The 18,623-nt window shown below is 54.1% G+C and overlaps 6 protein-coding genes across 6 annotated transcripts; 2 read left to right on the top strand and 4 right to left on the bottom strand.

Moving 5' to 3' along the window:
• Nucleotides 1–588: 588 nt before the first annotated feature.
• On the bottom strand, nt 589–3,152 carry NCU00679 (hypothetical protein; the record flags this gene model as incomplete). Its single annotated transcript, XM_011394508.1, has 6 exons — nt 589–775; nt 1,069–1,424; nt 1,485–1,695; nt 1,769–2,152; nt 2,305–2,990; nt 3,066–3,152. 6 exons carry the CDS (start codon nt 3,150–3,152, stop codon nt 589–591), a joined length of 1,911 nt encoding a protein of 636 aa, XP_011392810.1.
• A 293-nt stretch (nt 3,153–3,445) lies between these two features.
• On the bottom strand, nt 3,446–5,948 carry NCU00678 (glutamate decarboxylase). Its single transcript, XM_960725.3, has 2 exons — nt 5,753–5,948; nt 3,446–5,688 (listed from the first exon to the last, which is right to left on the bottom strand). Exons 1-2 carry the CDS (start codon nt 5,768–5,770, stop codon nt 3,892–3,894), a joined length of 1,815 nt encoding a protein of 604 aa, XP_965818.3. The 5' UTR covers nt 5,771–5,948; the 3' UTR covers nt 3,446–3,891.
• Nucleotides 5,949–6,303: 355 nt separating this feature from the next.
• On the bottom strand, nt 6,304–8,736 carry NCU00677 (phenylacetyl-CoA ligase). Its single transcript, XM_960724.3, has 3 exons — nt 8,293–8,736; nt 6,858–8,215; nt 6,304–6,789 (listed from the first exon to the last, which is right to left on the bottom strand). Exons 1-3 carry the CDS (start codon nt 8,333–8,335, stop codon nt 6,457–6,459), a joined length of 1,734 nt encoding a protein of 577 aa, XP_965817.1. The 5' UTR covers nt 8,336–8,736; the 3' UTR covers nt 6,304–6,456.
• A 1,436-nt stretch (nt 8,737–10,172) lies between these two features.
• On the top strand, nt 10,173–10,721 carry NCU16444 (hypothetical protein; the record flags this gene model as incomplete). The annotated part of the gene is made up of 1 exon (XM_011395110.1): nt 10,173–10,721. One exon carries the CDS (start codon nt 10,173–10,175, stop codon nt 10,719–10,721), a length of 549 nt encoding a protein of 182 aa, XP_011393412.1.
• A 1,146-nt stretch (nt 10,722–11,867) lies between these two features.
• NCU00676 (F1-ATP synthase assembly protein) lies at nt 11,868–13,594 on the top strand. The gene has a single exon (XM_960723.3). It carries the CDS (start codon nt 12,116–12,118, stop codon nt 13,409–13,411), a length of 1,296 nt encoding a protein of 431 aa, XP_965816.2. The 5' UTR covers nt 11,868–12,115; the 3' UTR covers nt 13,412–13,594.
• A 151-nt stretch (nt 13,595–13,745) lies between these two features.
• On the bottom strand, nt 13,746–18,386 carry NCU00675 (efr-3). The gene is made up of 2 exons (XM_960722.2): nt 17,741–18,386; nt 13,746–17,631 (listed from the first exon to the last, which is right to left on the bottom strand). The coding sequence occupies exons 1-2, from the start codon at nt 17,953–17,955 to the stop codon at nt 14,469–14,471; spliced, it is 3,378 nt and encodes a 1,125-aa protein (XP_965815.1). The 5' UTR covers nt 17,956–18,386; the 3' UTR covers nt 13,746–14,468.
• Nucleotides 18,387–18,623: the final 237 nt, after the last annotated feature.

Here is an 18,623-nt window from a genome sequence, read left to right on the forward strand (position 1 = left end):
GGCGATTGAGCCTCATTACGAGCCTCGTTGGACTGTTTTCGGGCGTTGATGTGTGTGTAGGTAGGTATCCATTGAGCTTCTCGTCTCTCTTTCCCTTTCCATGAGAATAAAGGACAAAAACTAGGGACATCACAAACCCAAATAAAATAAACCCACCGTTCTCCTCACATGCTTTTGCTTTCCCCTCACCTCCCTCACCCGCCCCCCCCAAACTCTGATTAATGATTGCATAGGTATCGCAGTGGGAACCACAATGTCCTCCACCCCAAAACACGGGGCCCCTCCTTTTTCTGCCATTGTTTTATACAACGTTTGACAGCACCCCATTTCTCCAAGGTTGTTCCCCTTTCTGCCCACGCCGCGAACGGAGTCTGAGGAGCTCTCCCCACGCATATCTAGCATGCTTGGCCGCGCGGGGGACAGGCGAGCGCAGGCTGTCAAACCTGTCAATACGAGTCATATTCCTTGCTTTCCGCTGCTTGGAAGCCCTGTGGACGCTGCCTCTCCCAGTATATCGGGGGGGCATTGGCTGCAATCAGCACGTTGAAGAGGGGAAATTCCACCGAGTCCACCCAGATTCCCCAGCCTTTACCCCAAGCGGTGGCCCGTCTCCGCAGTAATGCACGGGCAATCCATACTTGAATCCATTCCCATCTCCGCCCCCATGAGCTCCAACGTCTCCAGCAACTCCAGCGGCTCCAGTATGATTCCAGTCCCGTGGCGGGCCCGGGCGAGGGCGGAGCCCCAAAGACGGAGCCGGTTGTTAGTCTCGGCGCTTTTTGTGTGAGATGACAATATACACTCGTAAGCACGATGGGTAGGTTCGGCAAAGGAGGTGCGTGATAGCAAAGTTACGTAGCCCTCGGGAGTTTGAGGTTTGCCATTCGGTTGATGGGAAGTTGGGATGCCCCTGGTCCGAGCGGCCGTCGGTATCATGATATTATCTCGTGGGCAACCGGCAAGATCACGATGTTTCATGAGAATCGGACATCGCAAGCTGAGAGACCAACGTCAAGCGAAACATGGTGATATTGTCTAGGCTATATCTTTGAAGAGGCCACGGCTTACCGCTTTGCTGCATTTTCCGCCGCCCCCTTCGCCATACCTTCACACACGCGCCAGGCCGTCACGATCCTTTGTCTCTCCCTCTTATGCAGTTTCACATATTCTCCCTCTCCTTGGGCCAGGCGGCCCATGACAATCTGAGCCTCGCTATCCGCCTTGCCTAGCTTCTCCAGCTCTCGGTAGAAACCGAGAAAGATGAACCGAGGGGCTTCGAGAGCGCCGGTGGTTGGCTTCATCACCAGCTCGCCGAGGCCTTGACCAAACCCTTTGAGAAACCCGACCGTCCCCTCCTCGCGCGCGCCTGCGATGGGCCTGGTGAAAACACCAGAGAGACCGTCCCAGAGGTTCTGGCTCAGTTTCTAGTGATGTGGTGAGTGCCTTTCCTACCAAGATTGCTCGGACAAAAACGCGCAGCTTACTCGTCCAGCAGCAATTATCCCGCTTTGCCAGCCATTGATGTTTCCTGAGCTGTTGCCGTGAGGATGCCCATGGATTCGGGAAAAGTCACGGGCTAGGATCTCGGTGATGACATTGGGTGAAATCTGGCTTAGATGACCAAGAACGATATTCCTCTGGACCCCTGACACGGTATCAGGATTAAGGTCTGGCCGAGATTTCGAAAGCTGCCATCTTTGGGAATGATACCTAGGTAGGGAAGCTGGTTACTGGCGGCAAGGGAAACATGTCCAAAAGGGAAACATACGGTTGCAGTTCCTCAATCTCCGAGGCTCCTCCCAGAACAACGGCCACTGCGCTGATGGGTGACAGAGGAACCGGAGTGTACTTGGTCCTTGCCATCAACGACGCAAACTCCCCGCTGACAAGCGAACAGGGCTGACAGTCTTCGAGCAGCCGCCTGTGTACGGAAACTGCTGTCTCCTCGATCGAGCCAAAGGAGTAAATATGATGCTCCCAGTCGTCAGGCTTCTCTCGCAGGGTGCGGGATCTAAAGTAGGTAGTGGGTATTTTCCACCGGTGTCGCATGCCGACAGCGGTTAGAAAGTCTATCGGATCAAGCTCTAGGACCTCTGTTCTGAACTTGTTGATTGTCTCACCCGTTTCGCACCAAAGCATAATCTCTATGATACTGTATGTGAAGAGGTTGGCCAGGTTCCGTTTGGCTTCACAGATCTTGACACATACAAGAGGATGAGGAAAGCTGCAGGTTGGACTCCAGGGCCATCTTTTCAAACCAACACATTAGTATCAACCTCATCAGTATCCATACTCACAACTTACCGAGAAAGAACATGAACAGGAATACCCAGCTTCTCCGCACAATGCAGATGCGCAAACTCCTTGTGGCAAGCCACAATCGCATCCGCAATGAACGGACTCCCATCACTGAACGGCGCAACGCACGCCCTCCACGAATCCTCCAGCATCGCGTACACCGACTCCTTCCACTTTTCTCTCTCGGCCGGCCCGCGAGACTTGATCCATTCCTGAGCGTCAAAAGCATCATAGTCACCACATCCTCCTCCGTATTGTCCTCCGTGTTGTTTGCAGCGGCCGTTCAGGCTGAAGTACTCGAGCCGGCAACCCTCAACCTGCGCCTGGTAGTCCGGGTGCGTGGCTACCCTGATGCGATGGCCAAACTTGTCGCGCAGCCAGACAGCCACGGCGGTAAAGTGGCGCACATCGTCTGCAAAGCCTACGGCGAGCATGACGATGTTGAGTCTTGTGCCTCGGCCTGAGGAAAGAAAGGGTTGTGGTTGCGGTTGCAGTTGCGATTGCGTCGGTGTTGGCGTGGGTGTTGGCGTGGCTGATCGGGGAGAGGATGCGTTCGTAGGGGTAGACCTCCCGGAAATGGAGGACTCGGGGGTTCTGGTTCCTGGTAGGGGTACGGGTACGTTGAGGCGCCTGTCGGGCGAGGTCCCTTGCTGCCTGGTAATGTTGAGGCGGACCTTACCATCGTTGCCGTACTAGAGCTTGAAGTCGAAGCCCATGCTGTCGAAAGCGCGGCGGGTGCGGGCGGCTTCGGCATCGATGCTCATGACTCTGGATTTACCCTCGGCTGCTTCACGAGCGAGGATGAGGGGGGATTTGGGGCGTTCTGGGAGACGATCTGGTCTGAGGAGTGACATCGTGGGCGTCCGAGTTTTTAGGTGATTGAGAATCCGTTTAGGTTGGGATAAGAGGGGGGGTGGTAAACATTCTGAGGTAGGGAACTCGACGACGATGATGGAGGACAATAGAACTCGGGTGTCCACTAAAGTATGTGAGGTAGGTACAGTCCATCGCCTCTTCCCGCCCTCGTCGGTCATTCGAACTCCAGAGTCCGGCTGCCGGCTGCCGGCCGCACCTGCCGCACCTACCGCATCCGCCGTGCCTTCCCCATCACTCCTTCATCCGATATCACCCCCACCCTAATGACCATATAAGGGACCTGGTTGGTTCCTCCTTCCAACAACAGCCGCTTGGTCAGATGGCACAGTGGTCTACCGATTGAGTCTCTAAAACTTAAAACAAAAAAAAACCTATTGCCTGTCCGGATCGGGAACGGTGTGCTAAGATACGAAAAGGGGTCTTCACATTCTAGTAGCCGGTCTACCTATATGGTATCTGGGAACGCTCCAGTCGACAGCACGAGACATTCATACGGTTCACCATTGCTCTGAACGAGCGGTTGTTGTTTTTTGCTCTTTTTCGCAGGGTCGGGAGAGGTGGTGCCTTCGAACCAGTCGTCGGCAATTTTTGGTTTTTTTCGTTTTTTGGGTTCTTGTTGGGACTTGCTCTAGTATATTTAAACCAGGCCTGACTATCAACATGCCGCTCGATCTCAACCCTTCCCGTTACAGTCAACCATTACGATCAGACCCAGCTTTAACAAACACTTCTATGAATTCCCTCTCCCATCCTCTTCCCCTTCTCCTCCCCCCTTTCCTCCCCCTTTCTCTCCTCCCTCTCCCTCTCCTCCTTCTCTATTCTCTTCTCGTCCTTCGTAAGTGGCCTCCTCCGTCCCCCCTGATGCTGCTGCAACAAGCTCAAATCAACCTCATCGTTCTCCATCAGCGTCTCCGTAACCGACACCAAGTCCGTAACAAGCCTGTCAATCAAATCAAACGAAAACGACTCGCGAATCACCACCCTCAAAATCTCCGTCTGGTCCTCGTTGGGCGGCAAAGCGTAGTTGGGAATGATCCACTGCCGGGCGCGCATCAAAAGGGACACGGTTTCTTGCTTTACGTGCGGGTACTCTTGCTGGAACTCGTCGGTGAAGCGGAACGAAACGACGGGGAGGCCGGGGGTGTAGTCGGCGGAGGTTTCTTCGCGGTTTCTGTCCGTTTCGGGGGTGTCCTTTGACGACGACAACGAAGAAGAAGAGGCATGGGTCTTGGACTCTTCACTTTCGGCCTTTTGGTCATCATTCTGGCTCTCGGAGCAGCAGCTCTGATCGTTCTCCCCATCATAACCGCTCGACCCAGACTTTACAGAACCTGCTTGCTTCTGCGGCGGCCGATGAATATCGCTAACGCAGGTATACCACCCTGTCGCCTCAAGCGCTTTGGACAACAAGCGCGCATTGGAGAGGCAGTTCTCCACCACGGCGCGATACCCCTGAAACCCGAGGTGGATGAGATTGTAATACTGCACAATGACCTGCGCGCCGGGGCGCGAGAAGTTGAGCGTGTAGCTGTACTCGGTGCCCCCCAAGTAGTGCAGCTCGAAAATCAAATGCTTGGGCAAAAAGGACTCGTCCCTCCACACGATCCACCCTACACCGGGCGTGACCAGGCCATACTTGTGACCAGAGACGTTGATGGACTTGACGCGGGGAAGTTCAAAGTTCCATTTGTGCCCGCCTGTCTTGGCGTAGGTAAAGGGGGCGACGAACCCCCCGCTGGCGGCATCGACGTGGATGGGGATGTCGATGCCCGTTTGCGATTCAAAGTCATCGAGGATCTTGTGGATTTCTTCGACGGGCTCGTAGTGGCCTGTGTAAGTGCTGCCGAGGATGACAAAGACGCCGATGGTGTTCTCATCCAGGTTCTCTTTTACCAAAGCTGGGTCCAGGCAGTAGTTGCTCTGGGCCGAGACGGGCAGGATACGGGCCTCGACGTCGAAGTAGCGGGCAAACTTTTCCAGAGCGACTTGCGCGTTGGCGCCCATGATGATGTTGGGCTTGTAGGCGTCTTTGCCCTCGGCCCGGCGCTTCTCCTGCCATCGACGCTTCATGGCCAAGCCGCCGAGGTGGACGGCTTCCGAGGAGCCGACGGTGGCGGTGCCGATGGCTTTTTCGCCCTTTTGGACACCCCAGAGATGGGCGAGGATGCTGACGCAGCGGTCGCTGAAGGAGATCATGGCGGGATATTCGTCATTGTCGGAGAGGTTCTTGCCTAGGTTCTCGACAAAGAGCTTCTGGGCGTCTTTCTCAATATAAGTGTTGACGAAGCTGGCCATGTTGAGATTTGGCCTGCCGTCTAGGTCCAGCTCGTCCCTGAGCATGGCGTAGACGGTGTCTCCTGGAGTGCCATTCTCGGGGATCTTGTACTTGGGGATGTCTTCTTGGCTGGCGTAGGAGCTGTTGTAGGGTGTAAGATGATTCTGCCTCTGGCTTCCACTGCCCTTTTCTTGGAGCTTGATGTCTTTGAGGTGATGGATGATCTCCTCTGGATCAACCTGCAGAGTTTGTGCAAGTTAACAATCTGCAATGAATTTGAGTTTTCTTGAAGCTCTAACTTACGTGACGGCTTAGTGACATAATGGTTATGAGTGAAATGTGGGTCTGGGGAAGTGGTCAAGTTGGTGAACAACGTAGACGTGTTTGGTGGTTGAAAGTCAATGCCGTGTTCCGAAAACGGGAGAGGTAGCCAAGACCTCTAGAAGAGACCGATCGATGGACGCAATATGTTTTATAGGGATGTTTTCTTTATTTTTCCCGATATTCCTTGCCTATGAAAATCATGGCTATTATTTTGTAGGATCATATTGTGAATGCGGGACAGTGCAGCCTATGACGACATAACTTTTGGCTGGAGTCGGAGCATGCATTAGCAGTGCCAACTTAACTCCATCAACACACCTCGACCTACACAAAACTCGTACAATGGCTTTCAAGCCTTGAAACAGAGCAATAGCTTATAAATTATAAAAAAGGTTACTAATGGTAACCGGTTTTGAGTCCCACTACTTAATCAAGGCCCAATACCTACCTTCAGAGATGCCGATACCCGGTAAGCCTGAATGCAAATGGATTTGTTACAGAAGCAGAAGATCAGTCACTTTGTCCACAACTCTGGTTTTTCATGGTATCATCATTCATGCTAACTGCTTGGATATCTTAACGCGACCCATTTTCTTCCCAATATCAAGCATCTCAAAGGTATCCAACGACATGATATCCCCAACAACGCTTTCATCAAATTATTTTTACTACTACTTCCTCATTCAGAGTTTAGCACCTTGAGCCCGTCTAGCCTCCCTATCCTTATCCCTCAACAAGCGCCTCAGGATCTTTCCACTTGGGCTCTTGGGAATCGCATCAATGAACTCGACACCTCCTTTGAGCCACTTGTAGTGGGCCTTGTGCTCCTGCACATGTTTGATAATCTCAGCCGCGATCTCCGCGTCAGGGCGGGAAGACATGGAAGCGGGTGTCACAACAAAGGCCTTTGGCACTTCTCCGTCGCGATCGTCGTGCACAGCAATGACAGCGCAGTCATCTACGGCGGGGTGAGAGAGGAGATGGGCTTCTAACTCGGCGGGCGCAACTTGGTGTCCCTGAAAGCATCATATGTCAGTACTTGGGCCCCACAATTTGGGAGTACGGTGGAAGTTACTGTACGTACCTTGACCTTGATCAGCTCCTTCAGTCGGTCAACGACAGTGATATGTTCGTATCCCGCCGGCGACTTGGTCACGATGACCTCATCTCCCGTTCGCATCCACCTTCCATCTTCGTCAAAGACATAAGTTTCGCTGGTGGCACGCTCGTTGTTGAGATATCCAAGAGTAACGGACGGCGACTGGACGAGAAGTTCACCAGGCTTTCCGTACTCTGTAACCTCCCTTCCATCCTGGTCGACGAGCTTGACCTTGGCTCCAGGGACCAGAGAGCCTGATGTGCCCTGCACAATATCATGCTCACTTGTTGCGCTAACGACAGTTGCCGTTTCCGTCAAGCCATAACCTTGGCCAACCTTCCATTTGGGGAGTAGCTTGCGCAACTCGTCCTGTGTCTCCTTTCCGAGAGGGGCGGCACCCGTAAAGACATGGCGGACACTGCTCAAGTCGAATTTCTTGACAGTATCCCTGCTGCTCAACATACGAACAATGATGGGGGGTACCAGCGGGAGGTAGTTGATCTTGAATCTTTCAATGGCCTGAAGGAACTCGTTAAACTCAAACTTGGGTAGAACGATGACCTCGTCGCCGCGCCATGGGGCACAGTGAGCGACCACGACAAGGCCGTAGATATGGCTGAAGGGTAGCAATCCGAGCTCAACTTGTGTTTTGACACCCTTCTTCTTGCGACCGTAATCTTCGAATAAGCTGATTTGCATCGTGTTGGCAATCACGTTCCTGTGGGAAACCATGACGGCCTTGGGAAGACCAGAGGTGCCGCTCGAGAAGCAGAGGAATGCGACTTGGCGCGCGCCTTGACCCTTGGTCCATTGGAGCGGCTCGAGGTCGGGTACGGAGCGGCCGAGCTCAACGAGGTCGTCGACGGTCTTGTAGGGAAGCTTTTTTGAATGGTGAGGCAGCTCCATCAGGAAGATCCTGTCTTCAGGGATGCCCACGGCCTTGGCGGCCTGGAGGGCGGTCTCCAGGACGGGCAGACATGTGAACAGGCACTTTGCGCCAGAAGAGCGAAGTTGGTGCTCGAGTTCACTAGCGTTATATGCGACGTTGGCAGGAGTTGCGATGCCAGACAAGCGATGGACCGAGTGAAGGACGGAAATGTAGTCGATGGTGTTGTAAGAAAAGACGCAGATGACCTTATCCCAGGGCAAGTCGGCGTTGGGCTCCCATCCCATCAACTTGTGGAGGGCCTTTGCAAGGAGCTCTGTCCTCTCAAAGGCCTGCTTCACGGTATATGTCTTGCCGGTAAGACCGCATGTCCAAGGGTTCTTGCTCTTGTCGATGGGGCGACGGCCGTAGACTTCATTCTTCATAAACTCACCAATGGTGACTGAATCGGGAGGATCTGGTTGTCGTTAGTGGAGGCACAGCTAGAGACGACAAGTAGCCGGTCATGGATGGCCGGGCTGGAACTTAACGTACCGAAGGGGAGCTTGGGCACCCAAGGCGGAGGATAGAAGACCATCCTGAAGGGTTGGTGAGTAGGTAGCGTATGGTGGAGGAAAGGGACTCGGACGGAAGTTCAGTCCTGCGGCTGTTTGTCAAGGGTGACCTGGGAGGGCGGACAGAGATGGAGACTGAATGAGGGACGGGAGATTGGTAAAAGAAAAGAAGAGAAAGGACACAGGAGGGGGAAAAGGAATCCATCAAGTTGCGCGCCTTTTCCGCGCCCATTTCCCATTCATCAGTCGCCCTCCACCTCCATCTCCATCAGTCCCGTCACCACCGAGTTGTTTCCGCCATCTGTCCGAGTCTTGGCCGCGGTTGGAGGTCCCGGCCATGATCCACGGCTTGTACATTACATGATGCAGGGAGACGAAAAAGTGACCACAATTCCGCACTGAACTTTCCGCTTCTAGGTGCCGTTAACGTCTCCCCACTTCCCCACATCAGCAGGTTCGTAGGTATGTAACGGTTTCCCCCCAAATCGGGCCTCGGCTATCAGAGTTTCGATCTGGGGAAAACGGACCCACTCTTCTTCCTATTTCGTCCACTCATGTATTGCGTACATTACCTAGGTATACTATTACTGCGGTACACCATTTCCGGTATCAAACAACGACACTACTACTTGACATTTGCAATCTCACGATGCCCTCACTCTCACTGCCCATATTCGTATTTTCAGTCTTTGCCATGTCTCTTTCCATTGACTGGAAAAGAGTAAGCGGACGGACCGAGAGACGGCCGAAACCGTCACCGCATCGCCGACCACCCCACACGGCATCCATTTTGCGGAACTGTGTTAGGGCCAATGACCCACACAGTTTGTCGTTGTGCGAGTTTCAAGTGCAGCCGTTCATCTCAACATTCCGCTGTATCAAGCGGAATACCGGAATTGATGCAACACAGCTCCACTGGTCGCACCAGGCGCCGACACGTCGATATCAAATCCTGTACAAAGCCTCCGTGTTGTTTGGGCATTTGATTTCGTCTCGAGATGTCGGGCCACCATCGGCGTACCAATTGTCATAATTGATGGGCCATCTCAACAAATGTTTTCGTCTATGGAACTTCTGTTATGTGCCAAGATCGTGACCACGCGTGAATGATGGATTCGAGCTCCATCTTCGGACTACTATTGCCGTCCAACGCCAAACGCTGTGCAACCACGTTTCAATTGTAAGCTTACATTTGGTTCCGGAGTTGATAAACACGGGCCGCACTTAAACGTCTCCTACATGCTTCAGTTTGGTTGGCAACATAATCTCGGGAAAAGCACCGCTGTTGGCACGTTCGGTTGAGGACGACGAATTACGTGATAGCCGTCACCGGAACTGAAATCCCGGTACTTCTTATATGTCAAGCTGGACTCATCAACCACTATGTCGTATATGCGAAGCAAAGCTCCATGGTTTACATGCGTATTTGTAAGTACTGATGATGACGAACAAGTGCATCGGTGAGAGCGAGCTACTATGCATCTGTCAGGGCAACTTACGCTGGTACCCTTTTGACTTGCCCTCCAGACCATTTCAGCAAGGTGTTCTTTCCTTGCAATAATCATTCTCCCACCGTGACCCATCGCATTGGGGAAGGAGTGAACACGCAGCGATGTCTCCCTGACTTCTTCCGTCTCTTCCCTTTCAGACAGTCAGAAGCAACTAACCTCCAGAAAAATCACATTACAAAAGAGATGAAATCAACTCAGGCCCGTGAAAAAGAGAAGAAAAGGAAGAAAGAAAGAAAGCTCCCTGCCACACTGGCCAGAATATAGGAGCAAAAACAGGCCAACAGACTAGCAACACCAAATTCTCATCTTCACATCTTGTCCAATAGAGCAACTGCATCAGGAGAGCGAAATGGCGACAAAATTCACACCGATCAACCAGCGCAAGAAGGCTGCAGATATCCGCCATGTTCCTTCCAGATTACCAGACGTTTCGCCAGGCTCGCCGCCTATGTCACCGCTTAGTCCGCCGCCGTCGTGGTTTAACGACGAGGACATGGAATGCCCTCACACTCCAATCAGGACGCAAGCGGCTTCTCTGCTAGCGCCCTCTACCAGCTCACCCCTAGGATCCAAGAGTAACCACACCGAACGTTCCTCACCCTCGCCATTGTCAGTGGGGCAAGGATTGGCACCTTCAACGCTCCTGTTCCCACATCTTCCAGCCCCCGCTCTTCAAAAGAATGCCCTACCAACCGCTCGCAAGCGTGACTCTGAGGAACTCGGAACACAAGAAGTCGAGCATGGTCCAAAGGCTGCTCGCCGTAAAACTCAGAAGACATTCACACAAGACGAAGAAACCGCATCGTTGACTCCCGTCAGCAACATGAGCGAAAGCCCGCAACCCCCCGGAATTCCAAAGACCGGCAGTGCTATCCAAGCGACGAGGCAGCTTATCTGAAGCACTGTCCTATCTCAAGGCTTGCAAAGGTAGCCTTCATTCCCGCAATGGCCTTGCTTGTGGCTTACTAGTTGATCTAAGATGCAGTGTCAGGGACGTCTTTGGGGGTCAATTTACCATCTCATGACTGTAAGTCTACAAGATAACGTACATCCATCGGTTACGTACCATTACCCAATTCTTTAAGAAAGCTGCGAAGGCAATGAAAGGGATACCGTCACAAACATGAGATATGCGTCGCAGAAAAAAAAAAAAAAGGGAAAAAAAAGGGAACCACTCATGGTCTCGCAGAATCCCCATTACCCGCACAGCCACCTTCTCGGCAGTTTACCATTTGCCGATTATCGTACCGTAGTTGCGTCGCATCGCCGTTGTCTTGGCGTATACATGTTTCTTAGTCCAGAGCGGAACGGCGAGGGGAGGGAGGGGAGGAGGAGAAAGGAGAGGGGCTACTGACAGTCCGACCGGCGAAATCGGGCACCCCCTTTCGAAAAAGTGCCGTTATGGAGAATCGAATTGGTAGGCTTGACCTGTGATTTTGGCCATTTGTATGTTTCGTCAAATTGCATAGTTTCCTGATTGTTCCTTTTGGTGGTGTTGAATGATACGAGGGGAGAGCAAATTAACACAGGAACCAGGGTCGACGACGTTGTCATCTTTGAGCATTCGCAAGGCTTATATCTCCAGACCCTGATTGTGGTCATGGCCGCCGCTAATGGGTCGGTTGACAATGGGATACCGGAAGCTATGGGTAATTTGGATAATGAAAATGTTACCTATGTTGCTTTCCATCAATACCCTCAACAGATTGTCTTCTTCATCATCATCACTGTCGTTCACAACTCTGAAGCCCTTGATACTGTGAATTGGAACTGAAGCTGTGAACCGCGATAACTGACCAGGACTATAAGGACAGTGATGTCATTACAGCTTATCGGAGATTATGGCCCACCGGAACGGCTGACCCCACCCTTACACCATGCACCGCTCCGGTGGGCGGTGGGGGACCGGCGCAGGGAAAGTGGAGTGGATCCGCGCGCGCTTACAAACGTCCAGTGCGGGACGGGGCGGGGACCCGGCCGGGTTGAGGTGACTTGCGCCAAAGTCTTGGCGAAAATGTTCCATTCTTTGCGATCGGCCCCGCCTGCGTCCTGTTCGGGAGCTCCAATTTAATCTTTCCGACGATCTTCTTCCGTCCCAGCAGCATCCACTGCCGACGACGACGACGACGACAGCAGTCTCGGCCACGGCAACAATCACCGCTCAGCAAACCCTTGCCCGATTTCCAGACGAGTGGCTAGGTCTTGCTTTCCTCGACCTAAAGCTCTAGACTACTCACCCACTTCCTCCCGCAAGTACCTCGAATCAAGCAGACCGAAACACCTAAAAACACCATGACGCCCGCCGCCGCCGCCGTCGCCGCGATGCGGATGCGTCTGGCCGCTCCTCTCCTCCGCCAGCGCGCCGCCATTCTCCCCTCCTCCCGAACTCTCCTATCCTACCGCGACAGCGCCCGCGCAATCCACTCCAGCCCACCCGAGCAAGCCAAGGTTGTACCCGTCTACGGAACCGGCCCCCCTCCCGAGCCACCCAAGCCCGCCGCCGAGTTCGCCTCCAAGAGCACCTCATCCTCCACCCATCCCTCCCACAACAGCGGCGCCATTCCCGAAATCAAAGAAGGCACCGCCGCCGACCCTTGGTCCCGCATCTCGCGCCGCAAGCGGCAAGCCGCCATGCTGCGCGCCGCCACCCTGCCCCCAACCGCCGGCTCCTCCTCCGCGCCGGGCGGCATCGGACTCCTCAAGCGGCGTTTCTGGAAATCCGTCCACGTCGCGACCAAGAACGACATGAACGAAATCCACCTCGACTCGCGCCCGCTCCGCCGCCCCGACACCAAATCCATCATCCGCCTGCCTTTGACCAAGCCCTCGCTCGCCTCGGCGCTCGCCATCGAATGGGACCAGCTCGTGTCTGCGCAACAGGCGACCAAGCAACATCTCATCCCCCTCACCTCTCTCGTCTGCAGAGCACTCGACATCGCCGACCAAGACAGCCTGGGCAAGACAGACATCCGCAACGCCATCGCCACCGTCTTGCTCCGCTACCTCGACACCGACTCCCTCCTCTGCTGGGCGCCCGCGCCCGAGCACCCCGAAGATGGCCGGAACGAGGCCGGGTATACCCTCAGGGAAGTACAAGAGGAAGCGTACAGCTCCGTCGTCTCTTTTCTGACGACGCGCGTCTGGCCGGGCGTGACCATCGTGCCCGTCCTCGACGAAACGAGCATCATGCCCCGCCAGCAGGAACCGGGCACGCGCGAGGTGGTGCAGGGGTGGATGTTGGGCTTGTCGGCGTGGGAGCTGGCGGCACTGGAGAGGGCGACGCTGGCGGGCAAGAGCTTGTTGGTGGCTGCGAGGTTGGTGGTGGAGTGGAGTGGGGATGGGGGCAATGCGGTTGTTCCGACTCCGGCTGAAGAGGAGGAGGAGATAAACACAAAGAGGTGGGGGGTGGAGGAAGCGGCCAAGGCGGTCAGTTTGGAGGTGGACTGGCAGACGACGCAGTGGGGTGAGGTGGAAGACACGCATGATGTCGAAAAGGTCGATTTGCGGAGGCAGTTGGGCAGCGCCGTGTTGCTGTGCGCGGGCCAGGGGGTGACGGATGTGAGTGCCACCAACAAGGCAAAGCTATAGTACAGTTTTGGTTGTGAGGTCGTGGTGGGTTTGTATGGTTAGGTATGGTATGGGTACGGTGCGGGGAAGGAAGGTTGTATGTTATGGTTTCTGAACTGTATTGTATTATAAGGGCATTATTTGTTGAGCTGTACATGGTATCCAGGTATATATAAAAGTATGGAGCATTGTAAACGAAGCTGGTCTATACCATTTCTTTGTGCTAGATTCCGTGATAGTTATGCGCCTGGCGACTATGATTGAACCTCTGACCTTTTCAGAGTTCTTTATATCTAATAAGGAATACCCAACTTGAGTTTATGGTACTGCATCTATTTGATTTGAACAGTTGCCCGTGGAGAATAAGTCGATAGACGGTTGAGTCCCTTCCATATTCATATCTCTTTTGTTTTGTCTTACATTTATCTCTCTATCCCCCACATGCAACGAAAAGGAAATGTAGGTAGCTCGGCAATGTACATAAAGTTACTTCTAGTTGTGGCTCAGCACAACAAAACAGAAAAAAAGGAAAAAAACCGCAGCTCAAGCCAATGAGCCAAGTGAAACCAGTAACCAAGTCAGTCAGTAAAGAGATAAGGTAACATGGTGATGACAAAGAACATGAAAAGGTGAGTGGCAGTATACCGATATGTCCGCCCGCGCGCGCCCCTTTCTTTAAAAACAAAAGAACAAGAACAAGAACAACTGAAGACACATGAAAGATTCCTTTTTTTTTGCCAACGCTAGTAAGTAACTTATCCCACTAACGATATACTACTCCCCTTCCGTAACCTCCTTCCTCCTCTCCCAACCCCCCCACCATCTTCCCTTCATGCCGCTCCTGCCCGCTCCAGCTCCAAAAGTTCAAACCCCATTAATCAACTTTAAATAGAGAAGTCAAGAAAAAAGAATAACAGTCAATAAATAAGTCACAAAAGACAAAAAAAAAAAAACGAAAAGAAAAAAAAAGACACCAGACCCCGCTAAAAGATATATGGTTTTTTTTTGTTTCTCCTTTCCCTTCCTAGATTCAACACCACCCACCAGCTTCCCTCCCTCCTCTTTCTTCTTAATCGGCTTAGTAAGGAGGCTTCCCCCCAGCCCCCAGACTCTTGATATCGCTAATCGAAGCACTGTCAATTCCCTTCAACAAAGCCGCCAGGTCCATAGCGGGAGGCTTCTCTCCCAGCCAGGACGAGGACATTGGTCCCGCCCGAGAGCCCGCCCGGCTCTTGATGCTTCTCTTGGAGGAAGTTGATGGCCTCGGAAGGGTGGTGTGCGCAGTAGTAGCCTGGGGTTGAGTGCGGGAAGTAGTTCGCGAGATGGGGACGCCGAGGTTACCCGCGGCGCCGTTGGATCCTTCTTGACCACCAGCACCGTTGACGACGCTCTCCTCTCCCGGAACCAGCGGCCCTCCGAACTTCAGCTGCTGAGTCCGATCCTGGGATGTGCGGCGTGGCGGGCTGGAAGCGGCCTGACTGGTATTACCGGGTGAGCCCTGCCTGCTGCCAGAGGCGGCCGGGTTGAACGACAGCTCGCTAGGCGCCATGTCATAGCTGACGAGGCTATCGTCGCTATCATCAGAGTGCTGGAAGTTGATGCCGTGCGAGGTCGGCGGGGGTTGGAGGTGGCCTGACAGAACGGCCTTGAGCTGCTCCACGGACGTGACTGGTTGTTGAGCCTTAGCCCTGTAGGTAGAGTGGGCGGGTGAGCCGCCGCCGCCGTTGCTGCGGATGCTGGTCTTGCGCGTCCTGCCGGCTTGGACGCCGTTGGGGCCTGTTGGGGAAGACGAAGGGCGGAGGTTGGAGTTGCTGCCGTTTGGTGAGGTCACGCCGTTTACGCCGAGGCGATTGTTGTTGTTGACAGTGTTGCGGTGAGTACCGTTTGTGCCGTTGAGCGAGGCGGTCTGGCTGCTGCCGGCTTGCGTGTTGGCGAGCACTGCTTCGCGTGTCCAGTCGCCGAGCATCAGCTCGCGAAATTGTGCTGGGACTTCCCGCTGAGTCTCGTCCTTGGGGGTCGCGCTCAACGTCGACCCGAGCATCGGGTGGGTGAAGTTCCGACCGGGACTAGTGGTCGGGCTTGTAGGAGGGGAGGTTGCCAGTTCCTGATAGCCTGTGCAGATGCAGTCTACCAGGGATGCGCGCTCATCGAACGGCAAAAGCGCCTCGGACTCGAGATCCCGCATGTTCATCTGTGGTGGGGGGCGTGCCTGACCCGGTGTGCCTACGAGGTCAACGGCAGGAGCGGGGATGTTGATACCCTCGACCCAAAAGTTCTTGCTACGGCGCCTGATAATCTCGCCGTGGATGGCGCTCCCGGGAGCAGTTCCTTCGCAGTCAAACTTCTCGGTCAGAGTCCAGAGGTAACCATGTACCAAGCTGCCAATGCGGACCTTTCCAAGGGGCGTCTCAACATCTTGGATATCCTCTTGGAGTCTGAAGATCATGGGAATACCAAACTTGGCAGCATTGACACCGAGCTGACTCACGAGCTTGGCCAAGAGTACGTGGAGCAGCACCAGATCATTCTCGTAGTCAACAAACTGCAAAGCATGGTCGTAGATAGCAAGGTGGAGGAGCTGCAAGAAATGCGAACGTGGTGCATTTGCCGACTTGTCCACCCGGGCAGATGCGCTTGAGACGACCCGGCGAGCCAGATTGTTTTCCTGCGCAGCCCGGTTCTTCAGCGTTGTCCTGGCAGACTCGTCCCTCGCTAGGGAGTCTGCTGGTGTGGTCTCCCGATCCAACCAAGTCACAACAGCATCTACATATGCCTTGCGTACAAGGCCATCAGGATCCCGCAGAAGCCATTGGGTACCATCCCAGGTCTGGATGGGGACACGATTCCTGGAGAGGTTGATGTGGCCGCCGCTCATCTTTGTGCGGGGACTGGCAACCCAAAGAATCGCCTTGATAGCCTTAAGCGCCGCAATCTTGGCGACAGTAAGAGCGAAAAGAGATTCGAGGGGTTGGTCCTCAGCGGCTCCGTTATCCGACCTCTCTCCGTTTGGCGAGGAGTTCGGGGGGCTGGTCGGCCTGGATGGCCGTAGCTTAAGGAGAATCGTCTGGATCATGTCCGAGATCTGGTCGGCGTAGTAAACGTGAGTGGCCAAGTCGCCAACACACTGTTGCAGCCTGAACAACAACTCTCTACGCTGTCCTATAGCCCCTTCATCGGTGCCGATTGTCTCGTCCTCGACCCTCATACTATCCGGGTCCCCTGGCATCTGAACAAGCCTCTGCATATGGCGAAGGAGGTTGAGAAGGACGTCCATGACGCTCAAGCCGATCAGGTTGACATCCGAGCGCAAGAGAGCGCTAATCATAGCCGCCTGGGTGTTGTGGTGTCGCAGGTTGTCGTCGGTCAGGGGTCGTTGCGTAAGCACCTCAATGGCTGTGAGGAGAATGGTGAATCTGTCCGCGACTGGCGCCCACCGAGCCGCCATCAAAAACACCTTGATCGCCCACCCATTGTCCTTACCGTGAGCATCCCTCTTGACGACCTGTTCGTTCTGGTCCACTCGCTCCTCGATGAACCTGAGCAGAGCAATGGTAGGGTTGTGCGTCTGAGATCGGCTGGGCGCAACAAAGACCTGTCGCAAGCACTGCATGGCCAAGACGCCGATATCTTCCTCCGCCAGCTTGTCGACATCCACCGCGGTTCCCAGGAAAGCGATGGGGTTGGGGCCAGGCTCACCGCCGGTCGTCTCAGATGGCTGGGCCGTGGCATTGCTCGTCCTCCTCCGCAACAGCGGCGCATCCTCGACATTGTTGTCCCCTTGGACTCTCTGCAGCAAGACGTCGAGGAAGTCTTCGTTTTCCGTCCATAGGTTTTCCAGAATCATGGGGACAAGGATATCGTACTGGCGGGCAACCATGGAAGATAGGGCGTCGGAAGAGGCGACACTCCTAATGGCCTCCAAACCGGCATTCCTCCACCGCAGAGCGATAGGCTTACTATGCTGTGCCTTCCCAGGCGCAGGACGTGTCGAGGCAAGAGAGGCGTACTGCTGGACAACAGAGACGTATTGGCGGAAATAGGCCTGGTCGGCGGCGAGCGAGGTAGGGTCATGGTTCTCGCAGAAGGCCTGGAAGGTCGGGATCGAAGACTCGACCATGGTGATGTCGCTCGATTTGAGGACCTGCTCGAGGATGCTGAGGACACATGATGCGAACAGGGGGAGGTCCTTGGGAGACTTTTCGATCAAGGCAGCGAGGATCTGAAGGGTAACCTGGACGTTACTGTTTGGCGTATGCATGCACTCGTTAGTATCCTTCCAGCGATGTTGTGCGACGAGGGGTTGTGGTGTGTTGCTCATGGCATCAGGCTCAAACAGATATAGGTACTTACCCTATCCTCTGGTGGTAGACATCACTGGCAGTCTTCTTCTCGAGGAAGCTGCCAACTTTCTGGATTTTTGCGCGGCGCGACTGGCAGTAGAACAGGAGGTAGCTCAGCTCGCTCGAATTAGGCTTCACATCGACGGCGCCCTTGATGGTTCGAGGATAGCACTTGAGGACCAAGACCTGGTGCTTGGGCCGGCACTTCTGCTGAAGGGCGTTCATTTTTGGATTATTGTTTGTCTGTGTATTCGATTAAGGGGTTTCGGGTCGAAGAGATTGTCGGTTGACGGGATGTTCGGCAGATTCAGTCAAGTTCGCTCTCTCACAAAGGGCGACGTGATAGGTGCCTGGGTCGTCGGGTGGTCGTTGTCGTTTGTGTCATGCAACATGGAGAAACCTGGACTTCGTTGTGATGGATCGCGGATGACGACGAGTCGGAGACGGAGAGCTGAGAGCAGACAGGATAGAGAAAGGGTGAGATAGGGCAACGGTGTCGTTCGGAGTTTTTTTTTGGTTTTGCTAAGCCTTGGTAGAGTCGGGTCTGACGGGGGGCGTGGAGATTAAAATGAAGGTGACCTTTGTTTGGGTCGGCGTAATCGCAGGTAATCTTGTTGTAGCGGATCCGGGGCCTGGAGTCACCTAGCGCGATCCAGATTAGGGATCCCTGCTAGAGCACGGCATGCAAGACCGATACCTAAATTACGTTGCGCAGGCTATGCGGAAAGCGACGGGAAGATTGACCACTAGGTAACCTCCGAAGTGGAAGCTGTCTCGTCGAGAAAGACGTGGAGAAGAAAAGATGGAGGTTTTGGGCGCCTGCCTTGCGTGATGACTTTTTATGCACTTGTCTCTCCTCCTTTCAAGTTCCGAGTCGAGGGAGGAGGACCTGA

This window comes from Neurospora crassa, linkage group I, assembly GCF_000182925.2.
Source record: "Neurospora crassa OR74A linkage group I, whole genome shotgun sequence".
NCBI lineage: Eukaryota > Fungi > Ascomycota > Sordariomycetes > Sordariales > Sordariaceae > Neurospora > Neurospora crassa.

Coding starts and splice junctions, on each gene's coding strand:
- NCU00677 (XM_960724.3), bottom strand. CDS start 8,335: ATGGTCTTCTATCCTCCGCCTTGGGTGCCCAAGCTCCCCTTCG. Junction 8,216..8,292: donor GGTGCCCAAGCTCCCCTTCG/GTACGTTAAGTT, acceptor AACGACAACCAG/ATCCTCCCGATTCAGTCACC. Junction 6,790..6,857: donor AGGAGCTGATCAAGGTCAAG/GTACGTACAGTA, acceptor TGATGCTTTCAG/GGACACCAAGTTGCGCCCGC.
- NCU00676 (XM_960723.3), top strand. CDS start 12,116: ATGACGCCCGCCGCCGCCGCCGTCGCCGCGATGCGGATGCGTCTGGCC.
- NCU00675 (XM_960722.2), bottom strand. CDS start 17,955: ATGAACGCCCTTCAGCAGAAGTGCCGGCCCAAGCACCAGGTCTTGGTC. Junction 17,632..17,740: donor GTCTACCACCAGAGGATAGG/GTAAGTACCTAT, acceptor TACGCCAAACAG/TAACGTCCAGGTTACCCTTC.